This window comes from Heloderma suspectum, chromosome 4, assembly GCF_057233095.1.
Source record: "Heloderma suspectum isolate Gila_16-S chromosome 4, 16-S_ref, whole genome shotgun sequence".
NCBI lineage: Eukaryota > Metazoa > Chordata > Lepidosauria > Squamata > Helodermatidae > Heloderma > Heloderma suspectum.
Window position 1 is genome coordinate 271,788,489 of NC_139461.1, and position 20,391 is coordinate 271,808,879.

The 20,391-nt window shown below is 39.1% G+C and overlaps 1 protein-coding gene across 11 annotated transcripts in view; it reads left to right on the forward strand.

Annotated features, from left to right (window-relative positions):
* Nucleotides 1-20,391, forward strand: part of ITCH (itchy E3 ubiquitin protein ligase) — a 66,859-nt gene that overhangs the window by 23,852 nt on the left and 22,616 nt on the right. For 9 of the 11 annotated variants that reach the window (XM_084853874.1, XM_084853878.1, XM_084853875.1 and 6 more), the window contains 8 exons: nt 564-708; nt 2,103-2,227; nt 5,745-5,876; nt 8,993-9,035; nt 14,607-14,776; nt 15,595-15,820; nt 17,792-17,887; nt 18,650-18,824. In XM_084853874.1, the coding sequence (XP_084710000.1) occupies nt 564-708; nt 2,103-2,227; nt 5,745-5,876; nt 8,993-9,035; nt 14,607-14,776; nt 15,595-15,820; nt 17,792-17,887; nt 18,650-18,824 (1,112 nt within the window). Of the gene's footprint in view, nt 1-563; nt 709-2,102; nt 2,228-5,239; nt 5,352-5,744; nt 5,877-8,992; nt 9,036-14,606; nt 14,777-15,594; nt 15,821-17,791; nt 17,888-18,649; nt 18,825-20,391 lie in introns of those variants that run through there. The other 2 variants (XM_084853880.1, XM_084853877.1) reach the window with 2 other exon arrangements.

The window sequence follows — 20,391 nt, forward strand, 5'->3', positions numbered from 1 at the left end:
CACCTCCTGTAGGAGCTAAATACATGAATTAAAATTGGGGTGGTAACTGTGGGTTTGGGGTATTGCAGTATTTGCATGACCAAGTTCAATTTTTTAGTTTTGCTTGGACAGATTTACTCTTCAGATACTGCAGTCAAGATTTAGCCTATCCAAATGAATGAGATTTTGGAAGCTGTTCTGCCAATCTCTGCAGAATAGTACTGTAGAAAAATAGGTGCTTAAAACATTTATTTAGATTTCCAGAATGAGATGTTGCAACATGATCTAAATGTGTATCAATTTCATATATGTATATTTTGATTAATCAGATTGTTTGGTGTAGTGGTGACTTGGTAATGTTTCATCTTTTTCTGTTTAAATGAGTTGAATGGAAGGGAAAATGTTTGGTCCAGTGTAAATATCATATCTGAATAAAAGGACTTTGTATCATGGTGTCTTTCTATCAGCGTTCAAGAACCACAGTTTGGCATGGTTTCCACATTGTACGATGCTAAGTAATATTGATGACTTCAGACATTACTGAAGCAAATAAAACGTTTCTTCATACTCTTTATTTCCAATAGTTATTTCTGCAAAGTTGAAAGAAAACAAAAATAAATGGTTTGGCCCCAGCCCTTATGTAGAAGTCTCGGTGAATGATGGACAGTCAAAGAAGACAGAAAAGTGCAACAATACTAATAGTCCAAAATGGAAACAGCATCTTACAGTGTAGGTTTGGAAATGTTCTCTGCTTTGTTCTTCCATTCTAAAGAACAATAAAAACTCAATCTGCTAGTGTTATATAGCTATGAGATGGATATTGACTCTGGAAAACATGTTTTTTAAGGGGCCATCTATGTTCATGGGGGTATAGAATTCTGGTCAGAGCCATTCCCAAGCTCTGTCATTAGGGAACTCAGATTCTTAAAATGGTCAGACTGATTAAAACACATTTGCCCAGTTTACATAATTATGGTCAAAATGTTTTACACATTGCAGTTTTGATTTTGTACAGAGGCAGAACTGTAGCTGTATAAGCCAGGGCACACGGGCTGGGATTTTTGCTTCCATTTGCAGCTCCTTGCACTACACCAGAGAGCCCCCTGATCCACGTGAATGGCTTTTGGAGGGGGTATGTCAGTTATTGTAAGGAGGAGAACCCAGAAAACCACAGTGTACATAGGGAAGCAACTTAATAGTTCTTTGTATCTCAGCCCAGATTTTAGGGCATGAGGGAGGTGAACAAAAGTATCCATATAGATGTCCTAGTTCTTGGGAGAGATGATATTTTTTCACTACAAGTTGGGAAGATGGTAAAAGGAGGTGCATACTGTTCTTAGAAGACTGCCTAAGTCTGCTTCTAAGCCTTCATAACCAGTTGTGTGAAATCTCCCTGTGGAATTTATTGTAAATTATGAAATACCTTTTTATAATCAGTTTTGATTGTGCACAAGGTTATTTCTGAAGAAAATAAACCTGACTTACTCATACTGACTGTGCAGAATTAGTGTGTCATGAAAGCTCACTATTTTTTAACAAATACTATATTCCAAGCAGTAATAGGATCTCCCATGGAGTTTTCCTACACCTGTTTGTTATTTCCTGTATCAAGATGCTTGATCTGCAGTTGGGAGTGTAAATACTAAATATGAATAATTATGTATGTAAGCAATCTTAGGGTACAATCCTGTGCATGTTTAGACAGAAAAACTCCTACAGCTCCCAGTATCCCTTCAGCCAGTCATGCTAGCTGCGGCATCCTGGAGATTGTAGGATCTTTTTCTGTCTAAACTTGCATAGGATTGCACCCTTAAAAGATTAAGAAAAATAGCAGTTTTTAGAAGTGATAAAGAATTGTTTCTATGTATGGAAAACATATTTCAGTTTTATGTTTTCAAACTTAAAACAACTCAAACCTCCAGAGCTGTAAAGTAACAATTATGGGGGGGGGGGGGTGAAATAGGGTTGTTACAGGCTATTTGTGTTATTTTATTTCTGAATATTAGACATACAAATATATATAATTGCAGGGCATATCAAATTTATAACCTTGTACATGAAATCAGAGGTATTTCTAAAAATATTGCTTCCAAAGTTTACATTACACAATTCTCTTTCTTTAGAATTGTCAGTCCTAAGAGCAAACTACATTTTCGTGTATGGAGTCACCAGACATTGAAGTCTGATGTTCTACTAGGAAGTGCCACTCTAGATATCGCTGAGACACTAGAAGCAAACAATTCAAAACGTAAGTATGTCATAGCAAATATCCTAAAATTAAATTTGCATTATCAGCATTTCTGCATATGCAATCCCCTTTAAAAGCAACTTCTGTTTAAAAAAAAAAAAAAGTTTTGAGAATTCAACAATATAACTGTCTCTTTTCTTTGAATATACCCTTTACATCATTTTATTTTAATATCTTATAGTGTGACTGTTTATAATGTGATGCATTCCATTTGTGCAGTAGGTATTTTGTAGTCAAGACAGAGCAATGTAATCAAATTGAGGATCTAACAGCTTTGAAAGACTGCATGGCAAAAAGCAGGCAGCTTTTCTCCACCAGTGCTCCTCAGTAAGGTTTTGCTTACAACTTGTGGTGACTTAGCGCTACTTCTTGCATAGAAAGATTTATATGTAGATTTATGGCCAAACTACAAGCAATGCTAAATGCTTCACATGTGGTTCAGTGAATTTTTTTTTAATGCAGGGCCCAATCAAGTCTAGGCAGGGAGGGTTAGCTCATTCTGTCCCTGCTACAATCCCATTGAAAATCCTCATCTCCCAAAACTTCTATTTGTATCAGGAGGGAAGCTCCCATTGGTGCCAATAAAAGCTTCTGTCATGATCCAAATAGCAGCTTCAGGTGGGAAGATTGTCTTTGGGATTGTTGCAGGGAATGATGGGGTTAAGCCCCCGTCCTAATCTTAAAATGCTATTTACATTTTTAAAATATTTATGGAACTACAAGTTCTGTTTAGCATCACATGTAGTGCCTTTAAACTGTCACATTTAAGGGATGATGGAAAATATGTGCAACGCAATGAAATGTTCATACAACGCATATGAAAGTGGTAACCATTAGTTCATGCGTAGTGGATAGTATTCACTTCTTGTGTCATTTGTCAATTTCCAGAGTGAGATAGGAAGTATGAATTTTAAAGTGGTCATGGAAGTGTTATCTGTTAACTAATAATGTTAACATTATTCCTTGAAGTCCAGAGGCTTGGATGTTAATTATAAAAAGATAATATGAAATAGTATGTTTTATAGGCTACATCCAATGTTGCATGAGCAGATTTTTACTCATGCAATAAGATTTTACCTTCCTCTCCTTCTCCTTGTACCCCACCCCCTGCAAATCTGCTCCAGGGCAGATTTGGGGGTGCATGGGGAACTGAAGGGTGGAGAGAGAATCCATTCCACAAACGGTGTCCATTCTGTTGGTAGACGGGCACCACTGGATACAACTCTGTGTATGCTTTACATCTTCTGAAGGTTCAGCAAAGGAGACTTGTGAAGTAAGTTCAGTGACATTCTGCATGAGCTATTTATCTCTCCTTTTACAGCTCCTTTTAGGAGTTTCTTCTTTACCCAGCTCCCCAGTCTTCTGCAAAGAAGATGGCTACAAAGCCGTAATCATGCCACACAGTCTCCATGCTAAAAAATAATTAAAATCTTCCAAAGCATTAGGAACTATGAAGTTTGAAAATGTAAATGTGGTGTTCTACATAATTTTGTTCTAGATAGCTGCCACATATTTCTTTTCCAATTATTAAAAATAAATTCTTACCGTTGGAACACGTTCAAGAGCCCTGCAAAAGTATCTTTAGTGCTCCCATTATGCCCCATACCTGCTGAACAAATTCTTTCAGATGTTTAATTTTCATCCGTTCTGTGACATTTGCATAACAAGTATGCGGGTAAAAAATCAAGTGGCTTATAAGATGTTCTTTGACATTATTGGAAAATTCTTGTAGTCAGATTTGCATTCCACCCATATTGCTTTACACACGCATACACTTAATCATACAATAGTCTTTTTACTCCATGTTACAAAAAACTCCTATGTTGTCTGTTTCCATTTTCCTGTGTTCCAAGGCTGCTTGGAGAGCTCTAAAATGTGTACATTTTGTAAAGTTCAAGAGTAGAACAAGACACAAGAGTATTTTTCTCTGTTAGTAGATAGGGCTTCCACATTTCAAGGTCTCCCCTCTTCCTCTAGATTGTGCAAACCTAGGCATTTTTGTGGGGTGGTGGATGAATAATTCTATAATTTTAGTTCTATAAAGTGAAACTGACTGCTGTGCAAGCTGTATACAGCACCAAACTGTGGTGCTCTTCCCCTGTTGCAAGGTGTCTAGAAGAAAGCTGTTAGCCAAGTCTCAGATATCAACAATACTTTATGCAGTGTCATTCTAATTAATTTTTAACACTTTTGAAAAGCTCAGTAATGTGCAGGGGTGTTTGTAATGGGTCTTGAGACATATGTTTGTGTGAAAAAGATGAAAAGAAATAAGGAAGGGGTTTGCAAAGAATTCAGGCAAAATTGGCAGTGCTACTCGAGTGGCTTGAGTAGAAGCTTTATTTAAGATTGAGGGGGAGGGTGGAAGCGACATAGAAATTCCAACTCTGCCTTCCCAGCCTGGTGTTTTGGACTATAACTCCCTCCATTCCTGACTATTGGCCATGGTAGCTGGGGCTGATAGGAGTTGTAGCATCCAGGAGGCACTAGTTTGGGGAAAGCTGCTTGAATAGTAGCCCAGGCAGAAACACCTTGCAGCATCGTTGTAAGGTGTTTAGGCGCTGAATTTTATGGAACTCTTGAGGAAAGAGGTTCCACAGTTACGAGGTAGCCACAGACAATGTCTTCCTTCCTTTATTACATTTATACCTTGCATTTTTCCTATTGCTAGAAGCCCAAGGCAGCTTACATGGTGGTCCTCCTCTCTATTGTTATCCCCACAACAACCCTGTAAGGTATGTTAGGCTGAGAGTCAATGACTGGCCCAAAGTTACCCACTGAGTTCCATGGCTGAGTTGGGACTTGAACTTAGGTCTCCCCAGTCCCAATCCAGCATTCTAACCACTACACGACACCAGCTTTGTTCAGACTTGATGCATTAATGTACAATTATGATGGCTCTTTCAGTTGCTGTTGAATGTATTCATGGACAACGTTCTTTTGCAGACTATTGAAAGAACAGTGACACAGCCCAGGGTTGATACGAAGAGAAATGAGAACAATGATGAAATATTCTATGCCAACCTCAACCAGGTGTTTTGGACCACAAGGCCCATCAGCCCCAGCCATTATGGCCAGTGGTCAAGGATGATGACAGTTGTAGTGTAAAACATCATGAGGATACCAGGTTGGGGAAGGCTTGCTAAAAATTTGATCCTAACTATAGTGACTGTTCCAAACCTTAAACCCACAAAAGCAAGTCCATGCTTCTAGATGAGTTTTCCTGAGTGCAACTGTTGAATATGAATCTCAGTCTTTGATTGCGTGGGCTGAATGTGGTCTTCGGTATAAAACTGGGAACTAGATCTCTAGAATTCTATTTTTAATAAGGAAATCACACCTATTTAGTAAAAGGGTTTTTGCAGATCAGCATGTGCGAAGATCGCTGAATTAACTAAATATTACCAGTGAGACTGAGTTGTATCTTAAAATCTTTCCAATTAATTGTAACTTATCAACTCATTAGAATAAAAATACTAAGCAATTAAGAAAAGTGATCTTTCTTCTGTGTTCTCAATAGTTGAAGAAGTAGTTGTGAACATGGTGCTTAGTGGTGACAAAGAACCAGCTGATGTGACTGGAGAATTGTCCGTCTGTTTAGATGGCATGCAAGTAGATCATGAGCATCGGTCGAATGATGATACCTCAAGAAGTGAGTAATATTTACCTACTGTGTTTTCATTCTGTGGCTGCATTATATAACTGATTGTATATATCAATGAGCTCCTCTCTCACAAAGCTAATAAGGACTGAAACAAATGTACACTATGAGGAGAACATGAATTCAAATTTAGCCCTAGGGCTGTTTTCCCTGACTTGCTTTCCTTGGCCTTCATCAGGCTTGTAAATAGCTAGCTTCCTGTGGCACTAAGCATCTCCTCTGGGTGAAAAAGCAGAGAGGTTTTAAAAAATGTGTTACTTTTTTCATCTTCTGGGCCATCCTTCTGCAGTGTGGCCAATATAGCGATGATTGGGCAGGTGGGGCTAACAGAACTTTCTGTGGGCTAATGTTTTTGTGGACTTGCTTGTTAATTTCTTTAACATTGAAAAATAGAACTGGAGGGAAACTCTTGGATCATCAAATCAGTCCATTCCCAGGAATAAGGCTTTTACTTTGACAAAGTTTAGTATCAGTGGACTCTCATTTCCAGTGATGAATATTCTTGGACATATTAGTAGAAGTGACCTCAAAAGAACATGCTGTCAACTTCCTCTATCATGGTTTGAATATATCTAAACAGACCCAGTCTAATACATGTCTAACCTGATGTGGTGGGCTTCATATGAGGTAGAATCCACTGCAACCCTAGGCGCCCTGCTCCAATGCCAGCAGAAGGCTGTTTTAAATGTCCAACATACACCTGTGATTGCAATTTGAGACTGTCACTTTAAGGTTTGCTGGAAGGAAAGCTGAGCCATCTTACACTGTAAAACATAGCAACTCTCCTCCTTTGGGCTGGTTCCGATGAGACTTTTCATACACTGGATAAATACCTGAAAACAAAATACACCAGCAATGTATCAAATATGAACTGTGCCTGTGTGAATTATTATCCTATTCCTCCTCAAAATGCGCTTGGGCCTGATTGCCATGATGATAAAACATGCACAGAGTTCACATTTAACATAGTGTTTATGTATTTTGTTCTGACATATTCATACCTGAGTAGAAAGTCTTGTATTCTCTTGTGCCTTTTATACATTTATTGTTTTTATGAGTTTATTGTATGCCACCATAGGGGGTTTTACTGAAGGGTGGCATAGAAATCTTCAGGAACTGATCCCTGGTCTCTCCTCATTGCCATATACTCCAGGCTTTTAACCCATTGTGGTCTTTATATTATCTCTGCCTTTACCATTTTTGTCTTGATGTGTTTACCAGAACTTAGTACGGTATTTCAGCAAAGTGGTTATAATGGATAACAGGGTGAGCCAAATACCTCCTGAAACTTAAGAGAAGCTGTTATGGTGTTTACTCCCCCCCCCCCACACACACACACACACACTGCCGCTTGCTAGATATTCCTGTGGGTATTGTTTTTGGTTGTTCTTATCCCGGTGCAGGACCTTACCAACCTTAATTTTTGTCAGCTTCCTATTTGGATATTACATCATCACACATACCTTGGCTGGACCAGTTCGTTCTCCTTTTTAGGATAACCTTTTAAAATGGTATCTTCTTACTTTGTGTCTCTGGTAATGTTTCTAATAAAACGCCAGCTGGATTCCTTGTCCCTTTCTAGTTTTGCTTCCCATTGGACCTTTTCTAGCAGTTTCCAGAGTTGATTAGAAACTGCTTTCTTAAAATACATTGATTTTTAAAAATCTTTCTTGGAATCATAAAATCATAACTTTTACCTGCTCTACATTTTACTTCAACACTATCAATATTTATCTGTTTTAAGCATTCATATGTCACTTTTCAGGTATACAACCTCCCAAACTCATTCCTACATTTTTTAAAAAAAACAATGTTACGTCCATCTTAAAAATTGTGCAGTAAGGCAGTAGGCAGCAGCAGAAGAACTTTTTAAAGCCAGATAAAACAATCAGTGAAATCCTAAAAAAAACCCAGGCAAATAAAAGGGTCTTCACTTGATACTAAAAAGTTAATAGTTGGCAGCAGGTGAACCTCCCTGGGGAACATATTCCAGAACTGAGGTATCATAGCAAAAAATGCCCTGTCCTGAGTCACCAGTTGTTCAGTTATTCCCACTTTGAGAACCAGTTTTTCATAGACCATTACCATCTTCTGCAACAATAATTCTTCCTTAATTTTAGGTGCTTTCCATATATTAATACTGTGTCTACACTACATATATATTTATAATGCATACATATTTACACTGCCTAGGTATGACTCTGTTAACATAGCTGTCACATCACTTCTGTAGCCCCACTGCAAATCACCTTAACATCCTGAATAATGTTGTTGGCCTCTTGTTGCTCTCAGGAGCAGTGACACTTGCCTTTTCATGCAGAAAGAATTGGGCCCTGAGAAAGTCTACAGGCCTACTTTGAACACCTTAGGTTACAGTTCTATACATTTTCACAGTTAAGTTCCACTGAAGAGGAGTTGTACCCAGATTTGCACTCAGCAGAGTTTTATTCACGCTGGAGGAAGGGATGGAGTTGGGGACATTCTGGAACAGTGTTGGAGGTGGCACTGGGGGCTGCAGGGGGAAGGAGAAATTGGTGAAAATCCCTAACCTACCCCCTTCCTCCAGAGGAAGCTTCGGCTAGGGCCCAAGTCTCTCTGCAAATGGAAGGAGACTTTCCATTCATGGATAGGCAGGTCTGGTTCCCACCTAGAGAGACTTACTTCCACATAAATCTATATAGGTTTAGATTTTTAAAAGATACAAACTGCAGACAATAATGTTGCAGTTATTGGGATGTATACAGCTGATGTGTTACTGAAATGTTTGCCCTTTAATGATATGCTCTCCATTTAAATAACAATTTTAATTCAGGTTTATGTGGAAATGTAGGCAATTCTTCTAGATTTCCGAACATTTGGTGTCTGTTAAGACACTTTCTAGAATTTTTAAGTTTTGAAAATGAACGTTTAGACTCCATACATGCTGTGGTTGTGTGCATTATGTGTGTGGGTGGGCAGGGGCTGGGCAGGGAGGTCTGACTTGCAATAATGAAAATGTGAATGACACGTTTTAACAAATAGGTAAGGTCATCGTTATTGCTTAAAGTGCTGTAGGAGGGTACACAAACGTTAAACATGTTTCCATTTCTTTGTGCTTAACATTAAAGGTCCCATGCAAAATGATGGCTCCATCGCAAGAAGTGAAATAAGGTAATGAAACAAGGTTTTGCAGCACCTGCATTTTTTAAAGTCATTTTTTATTGTGAGTTTTAACAAAACAAAAAATTACAAAACCAAAAAAACTAAAAATATAACATGTTCTATGTTTCAAATATTACAAATATTACCATATTCTAGGGAGAAAAAAAGAGAGAAAGAATAGGTTACACATAAACTTTGGTAAAAGCAGACCAAATATCCAAATATAAGTCAATTTGCAAGTTACGCAAGTTACCACTCTTTCAAATGTTGCCAGCATTGTTAAGTCTTCAATCCGTTCCATTATAGGTGGAAGTTTTTATCTTTCCGGTATTGTAGTGTCAGTCTTTTAGTGACCAAAAGGCTGTGAAGGATCCATTTACACTGACCATGTGTTACATTCCAAAAAGCAGATAAGTAATTTAAGAGAACATTTACATCAGTAAGAGCTTTCCAATACAAAAGTTATCTGTATAATAACTTCCTCCCAAAAGGAGGCAACTATTGAGCATTTCCAAAACATATGAATAAGAGAAGCATTAACTGCATTACACCTCCAACAATTAGCCGAGTTTGACAAGCCTTTACTAAAGAGACATTGTGGCGTCCAATAGACCCGAAACAAAAGTTTTTGCTGAATAAGGCGTAACTGAAGATCCATAGAGTTATTTGATACAGACACCAAAACGGCAGTCCATTGATTAGACAAAATAGGAATTCTAATTCCCTGTTCCATTCCTGCTGTAGGACACATGTATCATTTATTCATTGATAATAAATATTTGTAAACCTGAATTGTGGGTTGATATGTCTGGTCAGCGTCAGTGAGTGTTTCCAATAGCGAAGGAGACGCCGAAGCATTAAAAGCAGCAGGACCGAATCTAGATACTAACAAACATTTCAGCTGCAAATACTGCCATTCCACTGTAGCAGGCAAATAAAATTTATCTCAGAAAGTTGAAAACAGCAAAAATTCATCATCAACACCCTATAATTGATCCAGGGTAAAGATAATTTTATCTACCCAGGTCTGCCACAAAAACATTTTCTTTCCCATTCTTAAATCTGGGTTTTCCCATTAAGTCAATTTGGCATGGGAGAATGGGTCAAACTGTAATTGATGTGACATTATGCACCACACATCTCTAACTGCCAAGATTGTGAGAGGAGCACTTTCTGCCTTAATATGCCAAGAACCTAATGCCATCCATTTAAAGAGAGGCTCCATACAAGAAGATTCCAATACGGACCAAGGTGGAAAATCAAATCTGAGTGGAAAAAACCAAAATTTAGTACAGGTCAGCAAATAAGCCCGATGGTATGTAGCAAGATCTGGAAAACTGAACCCACCTTCATTAATTGGAAGTTGCATCCTTTTCAAAGATATTCTTGGTGGAAAGGACCCCCCCCCCCCCAATTTATGAAACAAAGCATTGAGTTTTTGGAAATATTTGCCAGGTATTAAGTATGGGGATCCTACATGTAATACTGCATACATAATTCAAGGTATAGTATTCATCTTAAGTGTATTAACCTTACCCCATAAACTCAGCTTTAAAGATGCCCATCTATCTATATCTCATGAAATACCGTTAATCAACTTATTTAAATTTAACCTAATCATTTGAGATATATCTCTAGGGATAATTATTCCCAAATAACTAATAAACTTTGGGCACTGTTGAAATTGCTGATAGGGTATACTCTAGTGTATTAGCCAATCTCCAATTGGCATTATTTCCAACTTTGACCAATTAATGGAATAGCCAGACAATTCATGAAAGTATTAGTCAATTTCATCAAAGCTGGAACTTAGGAGTGGAGTTTCAAGATAAACAACAAAAGATCATCAGCATACAGGCTAATTTTGAATTCTAAGCTAAAATGGACAAATCCATGAATACTACTATTTTGTCTAATAGCACACACCAGGGGTTCCAAACTTAAGTTGAATATCAGTGGGGAAAGTGGACAACCTTGTCTGGTGCCCCGCCCAAGTAATAAAAAAAAGCCAAAAATAAACGATTAGTCATTATTCTCGCTCTTGGAACCGAGTATAAAATTTTAACCCATTTCAAAAATTCTATAGGAAAACCAAAATTAGTGAATGTGGTAAACATAAATTTCCAGTGAATTTTGTCAGAAGCCTTTTCTGCATCCAAGGAAATGATGGCCGCCTGGTCAGTTCTTTCAGAGTTTAAAGTTAGTAGATCAACGACTAACCTTAGATTATCCCTGTCTATTTTTAATAAATCCCACCTGGTCTGGTCTAACCAATGCAGCCATAACTTGTTGCAATCTGTCGGCCAAGATTGCTGTTAATATTTTGATATCTATATTAATTAATGATATGGGTTGATAGTTATTGCAGCACCTGCATTTGAGTTGTAGTTGAACACTGCAGTGTTCAAAGCCAAAGTTAGTGGAGTGCACAGAGGTTTGTCAGTTTTGTGTATTGAAAACTGCCTAGAAGTGGTCTTTGGATATAAAAGTATATTTTAATAATGCACAGAGTGTCTAGCTTGTTAAATTCTTGTATATAATTGGCCCAATTAAAAAAGGACTTAATTAAAATAGGTAATTCCTACTTAGATTTTTACTAAAAATAAGTAAGGTTGAATGAACATAACCACATGCCACATTGAACCTTGTACTATCATCCAATAAAACACTTTCATATGTAGGAATGGGGGAGAATTTTGTTTTGGTACACATTTTTAAGCAAACCAACCTAAATTGCACTTCCCAGGCTAATATATTGATTGGGACATAGTTATCCTTTCATAGAAGGCAAACTGGTAATGCTGAAAGACCTGTAACTTGCCTCTGAATCTAAGTACCCATTTCACAGAAGGCAAACTCTTTCTTTCTCTATCCCCCTGTCTCTGCCAGCCAACTTTCTTACACCTTCCCCACAACTCTTCTCTTTCTCACACCAAATCACCACCCATACATACATGCACACTCTTTCTCACTCAGGATTACCACTCATACCTCCACAGTCACTGCCAGCCTCCTCAGGTTGTCAAGTAGCAGTGGTCTCCTTTTTTATTTATGTTCTTACTAGATGGCCAGGGCACCCTGGAAAGCAAAGCATTGGGCTGTCCACCATCTTCATTGCTTAAGAATGCCTTTGGGCCTACAGGCATTCTGGAGAAGTAAAGATGGTGGGCTGTTGCTTTGCTTTGCCGTGTTCCCAGCATCCTGTTTTTTGTTTTTAATCAAAAAGAATGGTGGGAGCAGAGGGCCTTAGCAGCTGTCAGGGGAGATGTCTACAGTTGCTGTGGTGCCCATTGATGCTGCATTGATGCCAGGATTAGATGACTGGAAACATATGCATGATTTGAGGTACAGCAGAGGATTAAAAAAAATGCATAATATTGGCTTTAAAGATAACACGTTTGCAAAGAGCGGGTAGCATCCATGCAAAATCGAAAGATTTTTATGGAGCCCCAACCAAGATAAGCAACAAAGCTGTCTTTATCTTAATGATACTTAGATGGTTAGGATAAATGATTTACACAGCGCACACATCGTATCAGGCTGACCTGTATGCAAGAGGATCAATACCTCTGGGACATAGCCTTGGAATTCCTACCACAAATAGCATGCTTCTTAGGATGGAGTAAAGTAATTTCATCTTTCATTTCAGTAATCTGCAAGTAGCCAAAAGATGTTGTAATGCTTGAGCAGCGATAGAGCTTAAAACTCCTTGAAAGTAGCATGAAAGAGTAAAATGAATTCTGAATATATCCCAGTCCTGCTTGAAATGTTGGTTCAAGAAAATCATGGGCATGTTTATGCTAAACTTAAATTATAGCTGCTACCGCTATTAATAATGGGGGAGGGGGTTAAATCTTGGCACTGGAATAATATGATCCTTCTTATTAGCCTACAGATATGTTGTGCAGTCATTCGTATGTATAGATTTTAATGCTTTAACTTACCTGAATCATCCAACTGCATTTTCGTTAAACATAGTGTAATTAAATAATGTAGTTCGTTCATGTATCTAGAAACAAATTCTTAACACGTGAACAAAATGCAATTTACATTTCCGTTGAAAAGTCAAAGATGTGTGTTCTGCTGTTAACTATTGCAAAAGGGAGAATGAAAAGCAAACCCTCATTAAATTTTAGTAATGACAATTACATTGTGACCAGTTATGTCCACATTTAAACTTTGCTCAGTTGCCTGAAACAGCTACAATTCATTTCAAAGATTTCCTTGCTCAATGTGTCTGAACGTTTGGGTATAGTTTCACAATGTCAGCCTTTTCCTGTAATTAAGGAATTGTAGTTCATTATGTCAGTGTTAAGTGTTTTCATCCAGTTCAAAGCTTCCTATCAGAGTGCCTCTTCAAATAGTTGCAGAGCTACAATGTAGGGATAAGATGTCTTTGTATTTCTCTGAATCATATAGAATTGAAAGCTTAGGAGCCTACACCTGAGGTTCATAGGAGTCCCTTATGTAATCTGCAAAATCTTGTTAGTACCCTGTGAATATATGTTTTTCTTAAAAATAAAAAGCTAACAGTAATTCTTTACAATTGAAAATTTAAATTTGTCATTGGTTGGCTTGAGCATATGGACATTACAACCCCAACATCGTAGCTTTTTTTCTTTGCTTGGTCCCAAAGAGACGCTTTCCAATGTCTTTACAACTGACGCCACTTAGGAGTTAGCAGCATTTACAGTAGCAATCAAATATTCAACATCAGTTACAATTGCCAATGTATCTGATGAAGCTTTTGTTTAAGCCTGCATCTAGTAATAGAGCAAATCCCCCCTCCAGTCAGGCTCATAGTTGGGCTCAGAAAATCAAAAATGTTTTCCCAAAACTCTGTTCTGCTTGTTCTGAGCCAAACTGAATCCCATCATGCACTTAATGATACCATTGGGAGCATGGCAAAGTCTGATCCTTCCTATGCCCCATCTTCAGTGATCCTCTAAGCCCTTCCCTCATCCTGTGAGTCTCCAAGCCACTTTACTTGTGCTCATCTGGTTTCTAGCAGTGGTGTTAACAGTAGGATATCTCTACCCCTTTCTGGTACCTGACATGCTGCTATGCAGCAGACACGTGGAAAACATAAGTTAGTCATAAAACATAACTACTGACAACTGCAGTGGCCCTTGGCAAAACTAATTTCCCACGTGTATGTGCACCTGGTGCCCTTTCCTTCACCAAATAAATGGGTGGGAAGGATGCTTGCAGGGAATCATGGGGAAGGGTAGAGTTTAGGGAGAGGGTAGGAAGAGAGAAGAAGTTGAACTGTTCTCCAACTCAGATTAAAGTCTGAGCCAGAAAAGAATTATGGAGTCGTAATATCTGCTTTGCATTCGAGTCAAGTGTTATGACCCTCTGAGGTCCATGTTTCTGGTACGAGAAACACAAGTTTTACTGCCCTCACTACTCATGACCATATATCCGAACCTTTACCAAAAAAAGAAGGGTTTTAAAATATATTGTAGAATTTGTTGTTATATCCTGTAATTGAGTTATTCTTTATTTTTAAAAAATGTTTTAACATAGAGTCAGATGTTCAAGTCTTTACAGTAATCTGTGCTCTTCTTTCCTATAAAGGAAAAGTACAAATGGTCCTGAAAGCTGTGATGCTTCTGGCTCCAATGAAAGCAGGGTGGTCAATGACAGTGACTCTCCGCTAATTGCAAATGGAGGTTTTAAGCCTTCTAGACCTCCCAGACCTTCTCGACCACCTCCGCCCACTCCACGTAGGCCCTCCGTTCCATCTGGTATGTGTGTCATTGTGGAATATGATTTCAGAAGCTGTTGAGTTCAATGTTGGTTTTACTTAAGATTATTCAGTGTAACCTGCCCGCTTCACTATTGTATTAAAGCTGTGTCAGATATTATGGAACATGATACCAACACACACACACACACACAAACTTAGTTTTCAATTTACTTTCTAGAACATCCATTTTTCTGATGCTGAGGCTTAAATGGTAAGAGGCAAATGTTAGCATTAGTGAAGCCAGGCATCTCCATCTGACCTTTAACAAGACATTCTTAAACTGCTGAAAGGAAAGACTATATGCCCCAGAAGTATATCATACAGTTGTTTTGAGAATGCGCATTGTCCCACACTTAAATTATGGAAGTTTTTCTTCTTAGAAAATACTGAAGTAGCTTTATGTGACACCCACTGAAGCTGCAGTCTGGAATGTTCTCTTCAAAGACTTCCAGGCTTTCTGTGGTCAAAAGTAGGAGGGAATTGCTGAAAAATGATTCCCTTTCATAATTTTCTAATAATCAGAGTAGATTCCCTGGGAAGGAAATGGTGAAATATAACAGTGAGCTAGTGTTTTTAAAATGATATTGAATAATTGAAACTCTGAATATAACTTATTCTTAATTTTTCATGTAGTGTTTGAAATTAATTTGGATAGTTTTGTATAAATGTTGCCCAAAGAGCTTTTGTCATGAACTACTTTTCTTAAAAGTCTGGCAACTTAATGATGTACCTAGTAGACACTTGAAGGCTTATCTATTCATGCTTTGTAGTACTGGAATGAACATCTGTCTTTTTTCCTACCCGTGTTCTCTGCAGCATGTGTCAATGGCTCTTCCTCCACAGAGTCAGAAGGGGCTAGTGTAGAAATAGTGCCAACAGCAAGAAATTCAACATTGGAACCAAGCTCTGATGGAACAACAGCAGGAACAGCTGTTCCTGCAGCAACACCTTTGACCACACCACCAATATCCAGACAAGTTCAGCCAGTTACTCCAGCTTCACAGCCACATCATACCGTTAGTCAAGGTCCTCTTCCACCTGGGTAAGAGTTTGATGCTAATGTTTGACATTAGTTGCACATTTCTAACCCAACATTTTTCTCTAAGACACCACTGTTTCCTCAGCCTCATCTATAATTTCTAAAAGCATTTAAAATACGCTACATGCTATACAAGAATAAAATGAACTTTGCACATGCTAGGTGAGAATTTTAGAATCCCCTAAAGAGTTAAAGTAGGATTTACCTAATAATTAGTAAAATAGTCAAAGAAAACAAACAGAAGATCAAGAAGGAAATACACGAGAGACCCAGTGAGTTTTAAATAATTTCTTAAGGTTGGACTAAGACTGACTGTTTAAAAGGAATAAATGGTCTTGTGAGAAAAATCAGAGATGAGCACAAGGGAGCAGAGTTTAGGAGAAGAGTAGCGTTTTACAAGTTGGACCTGCAGTAAAATGTTGCAGCTTAGAGTGCTCATGTTCAGGATTCAAATGTGTTGACTCCAGTACCAAAACAAGACAACTGGTATGCTTCCAGCTAAATAAGTACAGTTAGACATCATACTCCTGTACTGGTTGGAAATTGAGTTTGCATAGTGAGAAATAGGTTCAGTTCCATAGGTACAACTGGAAGGTATGCAACTTGGTGACAGTGAGTCAATGTGGCTTTTGTTGCCTAATGGGTTTGGAACATAAACTTAATCCTGAAATTCATGGTCTCAAGCAAGCATGTTATAGTGCAGAGTGGGGCTGACTAGGTTTACATGGTTTATTGTTTGTTTTTTGAAGCTCTGTGGTCCATCAGTGAATTAAATTTATAAAGCAAGTGAGCATATTCAGTATCTCAAAGAACAAAACAAAAGCTTAGTTATGCCTTAATGTTAAATGTAAGCACTTTTGCTCAAAAACAAGCATTACTTTGCTGGATTAGATCTAGGTTCATTTAGTCTAGTAGATTGCCCCTACAATGGCCCACCAGATGCCTTTGAGAAGCTGATAAGTAAATAGGAAAATGGAGAAAGGAAGGGAACAATACAAATGTGACTGACAAATAATCCCACTCCTGCAAATTGTGCGGCTGAGCAAGCAGTTGTAGAATTTTCTGAGAAATGAAGACTAGGCCTCTACTGTCTACATATAAAGCAAATGTGCTTGAAAATGTCCTCTTATCAATTAGATATTGTGTTATGACAATTGGATGTACAAAACAGCTGCTAGGTCAAGGAACCACTTGGAAATAAATACTAAGATAAAGCCAGAAGGTGAATAGATTAGAGCAATGTTACATATGTGAGCTGGACAGTGCTGTACCAACTCCATCTGATACGGCGGCTGCGCCCCTACCTTCCCAACCATCTGCTCCCATCGGTAGTACATGCCCTGGTCTCCTCTCGTTTAGACTACTGTAATGCGCTCTACGCGGGGTTACCCTTGAAGACGGTTCAGAAGCTGCAGCTGGTGCAGAACGTGGCAGCTCGCCTGATTAAAGGCAGCCGCCGGCGAGATCACATCACTCCAGTGCTGAAGGAGTTGCACGGGTTACCAGTTGTTTTCCAGGCCAAATTCAAGGAGTTGGTTTTGACCTTTAAAACCCTATATAGTTCTGGCCCAGCCTATCTTAAGGAGCGCCTCCAGCAACACCAGACAGGCCGCTTAACAAGATCGGATGGCCTTCTCTCTGTCCGATCAGCCAGGACAGCTTGACTGGTGAGGACGAGGGAGAGGGCCTTTTCTGTGGTGGCCCCTACTCTGTGGAACTCCCTCCCTAGGGAACTCCGCCATGCCCCCTCTTTAATGAGCTTCCGCCATGCATTAAAAACGTGGTGGTTCAGGCAGGCATTTGGGGTGGGTTAGGGTATTTTTAGAAATATGATGTTTTTAATGTAGAATTTTATTGTTTTAAACTGTTTCTAATATTGTACATCGCCCAGAGTGGCTGGGTGACCAGCCAGATGGGCAATTAATAAATTTAATAAATAAATAAAAAAAATGTGAGCTGCTTGTATTTTTCTAGTTGGGAACAAAGAGTGGATCAGCATGGCCGAGTGTATTATGTAGATCACGTTGAAAAAAGAACTACGTGGGATAGGCCAGAACCTCTTCCTCCAGGGTAAGTCAGTCATGCAGTGAGAAACTTTACTTGCTAACAGGCTTGAAGATGTCAGTTCAAACTTGCCATCTTTATATATAGATCCAGTTCAGATAATATGCTGCCCTATAGCTAAGCCATGGTTTGGTAACCAGGTAAGTGTGATGTCTGATCTGGGCCTCACGGTAAGTATTGGCTCTAGAAATGTCAGTCATATTAGGCCATAAGTGGCCAACTATGGTACAAACTGCTGAGGTTCGTGGCATTCCCAGGCAAGAGCAGGAAGACCTGTAGGTATGGTTATGGCATAGTTAATCCTGCTGTGCTGCTGCGCTCCCTGGTTCTGTAGAATAGAAACGGAAGCAACCAAAGACATTGGATGGGGCTGCATATGTACAGTAGCACATACTAAAGTGCCATTTTCTCATACTTTGGACTTGTAGCACACTTGCCAAAACGACCTACTCCAACTGTGCTACGCTTCTAGAGATTTCCAAATGTTTGCTACTTCAGATAAAGTAAGCTTGAGATGAATAATCAGGGTGCGGAACCTTTAATCAAATGATAAAACCCATGGGAATTGAGGGATAGGATGGTGTAGAGACAGCCCTGAAGAGAGAATGGCTTTTTCCTCACTCTTCCAGCAAAACTGAGGGATGATTGTGCTTGACCCACTTTGTCCTTTGTGTTGAACAAGCTATCCTGTTTTCCTCCACTTCTATTTGACTGGAAGGTACTTTGAGGTCAGTGCATGCATTTGAGTATCTCAACTGTATTCTTTAGCTGGGAACGCCGAGTTGACAACATGGGCCGGATTTATTATGTTGACCATTTCACCAGAACAACAACCTGGCAGCGGCCAACTGTGGAATCTGTCCGGAATTATGAACAATGGCAACTTCATCGCAGTGAGCTTCAAGGAGCTATGCAACAATTTAACCAGAGGTTCATATATGGGGTGAGAACATTGAGGATTGTGCTGAAACTCATATCTAACAGCCATTTTATCTATCTAATTGCTTGTAACACATAGACATAATTTTTTTCTTCAGTATTTTCAGCTAAAACCATTTTTAGTAAAGGCATACTAGAGAAAAGCTTGAACAACTCCCATTTGATCTCCTTTAATGAGGAAAATATTAGTAACACAGTCTTGGTCACTAAAGAGTATTGCTCCATGCAGACACACCTAGCATCCTGCTCAGAAGGTGGTTTAAAAGTAGGCAACTCTAGAATTTTTGTTGAAGGAGCAGTATCAACAGGATTCAAAGGATCCCAAATCAGCAGGGTCTAATACAGCATAGTAGTTACTGGTGGGCACATTAAACTCAAGGGGGCTAGCAGAGGAAAAATAGGAGTCTATCCTCCTCTGCTTAGAATCAGGTTTTAGAGCATCTTTAGTATGCTATCAGTATATTTTGATTTACCCATATTGAGCATGTAACAGGTGACAGCAAAAGCTGTCAAAGTACTTTAGATTTCATTGCTTGTTTAGCATCCACTGCTGTAACTCCAAACTACCCAGCAACAAACAATTTCAGAGTGCACCCAGATGCAACCACTACTCCATAAAACATTAAAAATAAAGATAAAAATCCTAAAACAAAAGCTAAAACATGTTAGAAACAGCGGTCCTATTTAAATCATCAGGCTGTCACCTAGCGACTGACTCCTCCTCACATATACTTTAACGAACACAATCCTGCAGTATTAGAACAAATACTCTTCTGTGGAGGATAGAATACTGTGAACTCAGTTTAGACACCAGCCACTCCTTCATAGGTGGGCTCCATTCCAAGAGAAGTATCCACTGAAGAGAATGGTGGAGGACATCCACTGTGCATTCCTGCATGCGTCTCCAAGGGCAATGCTAAGTGCCTGTGGTTTGTTGTTGTTGTTCAGTCATTCAGTCGTGTCCGACTCTTCGTGACCCCATGGACCATAGCACGCCAGGCCTTCCTGTCCTGCGCTCTCTCCCGGAGCGTGCTCAAGTTCATATTCATTGCATCCGTGATGCTATCTAGCCATCTCATCCTCTGCCGTCCCCTTCTCCTTTGGCCTTCAGTCTTTCCCAGCATCAGGGTCTTTTCCAGGGAGTTTTCTCTTCGCATTAGGTGGCCAAAATATTGGAGCTTCAGCTTCATTATCTGTCCTTCCAATGAGCACTCAGGCTTGATTTCCTTTAGGATGGACTGATTTGACCTCCTTGCAGTCCAGGGCACTCGTAAGAGTCTTCTCCAGCACCACAGTTCGAAAGCATCAATTCTTCGGCGCTCAGCTTTCCTTATAGTCCAGCTCTCACAGCCATACATTACTACTGGGAAAACCATAGCTTTGATTATACTAACCTTTGTCGGCAAGGTGATGTCTCTGCTTCTTACTATGCTGTCTAGGTTGGCCATAGCTTTCCTCCCAAGGAGCAAGCGTCTTTTAATTTCATGGCTACAGTCACCGTCTGTGGTGATCTTGGAGCCCAAGAAAGTAAAATCTGTCACTGCTTCCATTTCTTCCCCTTCCATATGCCA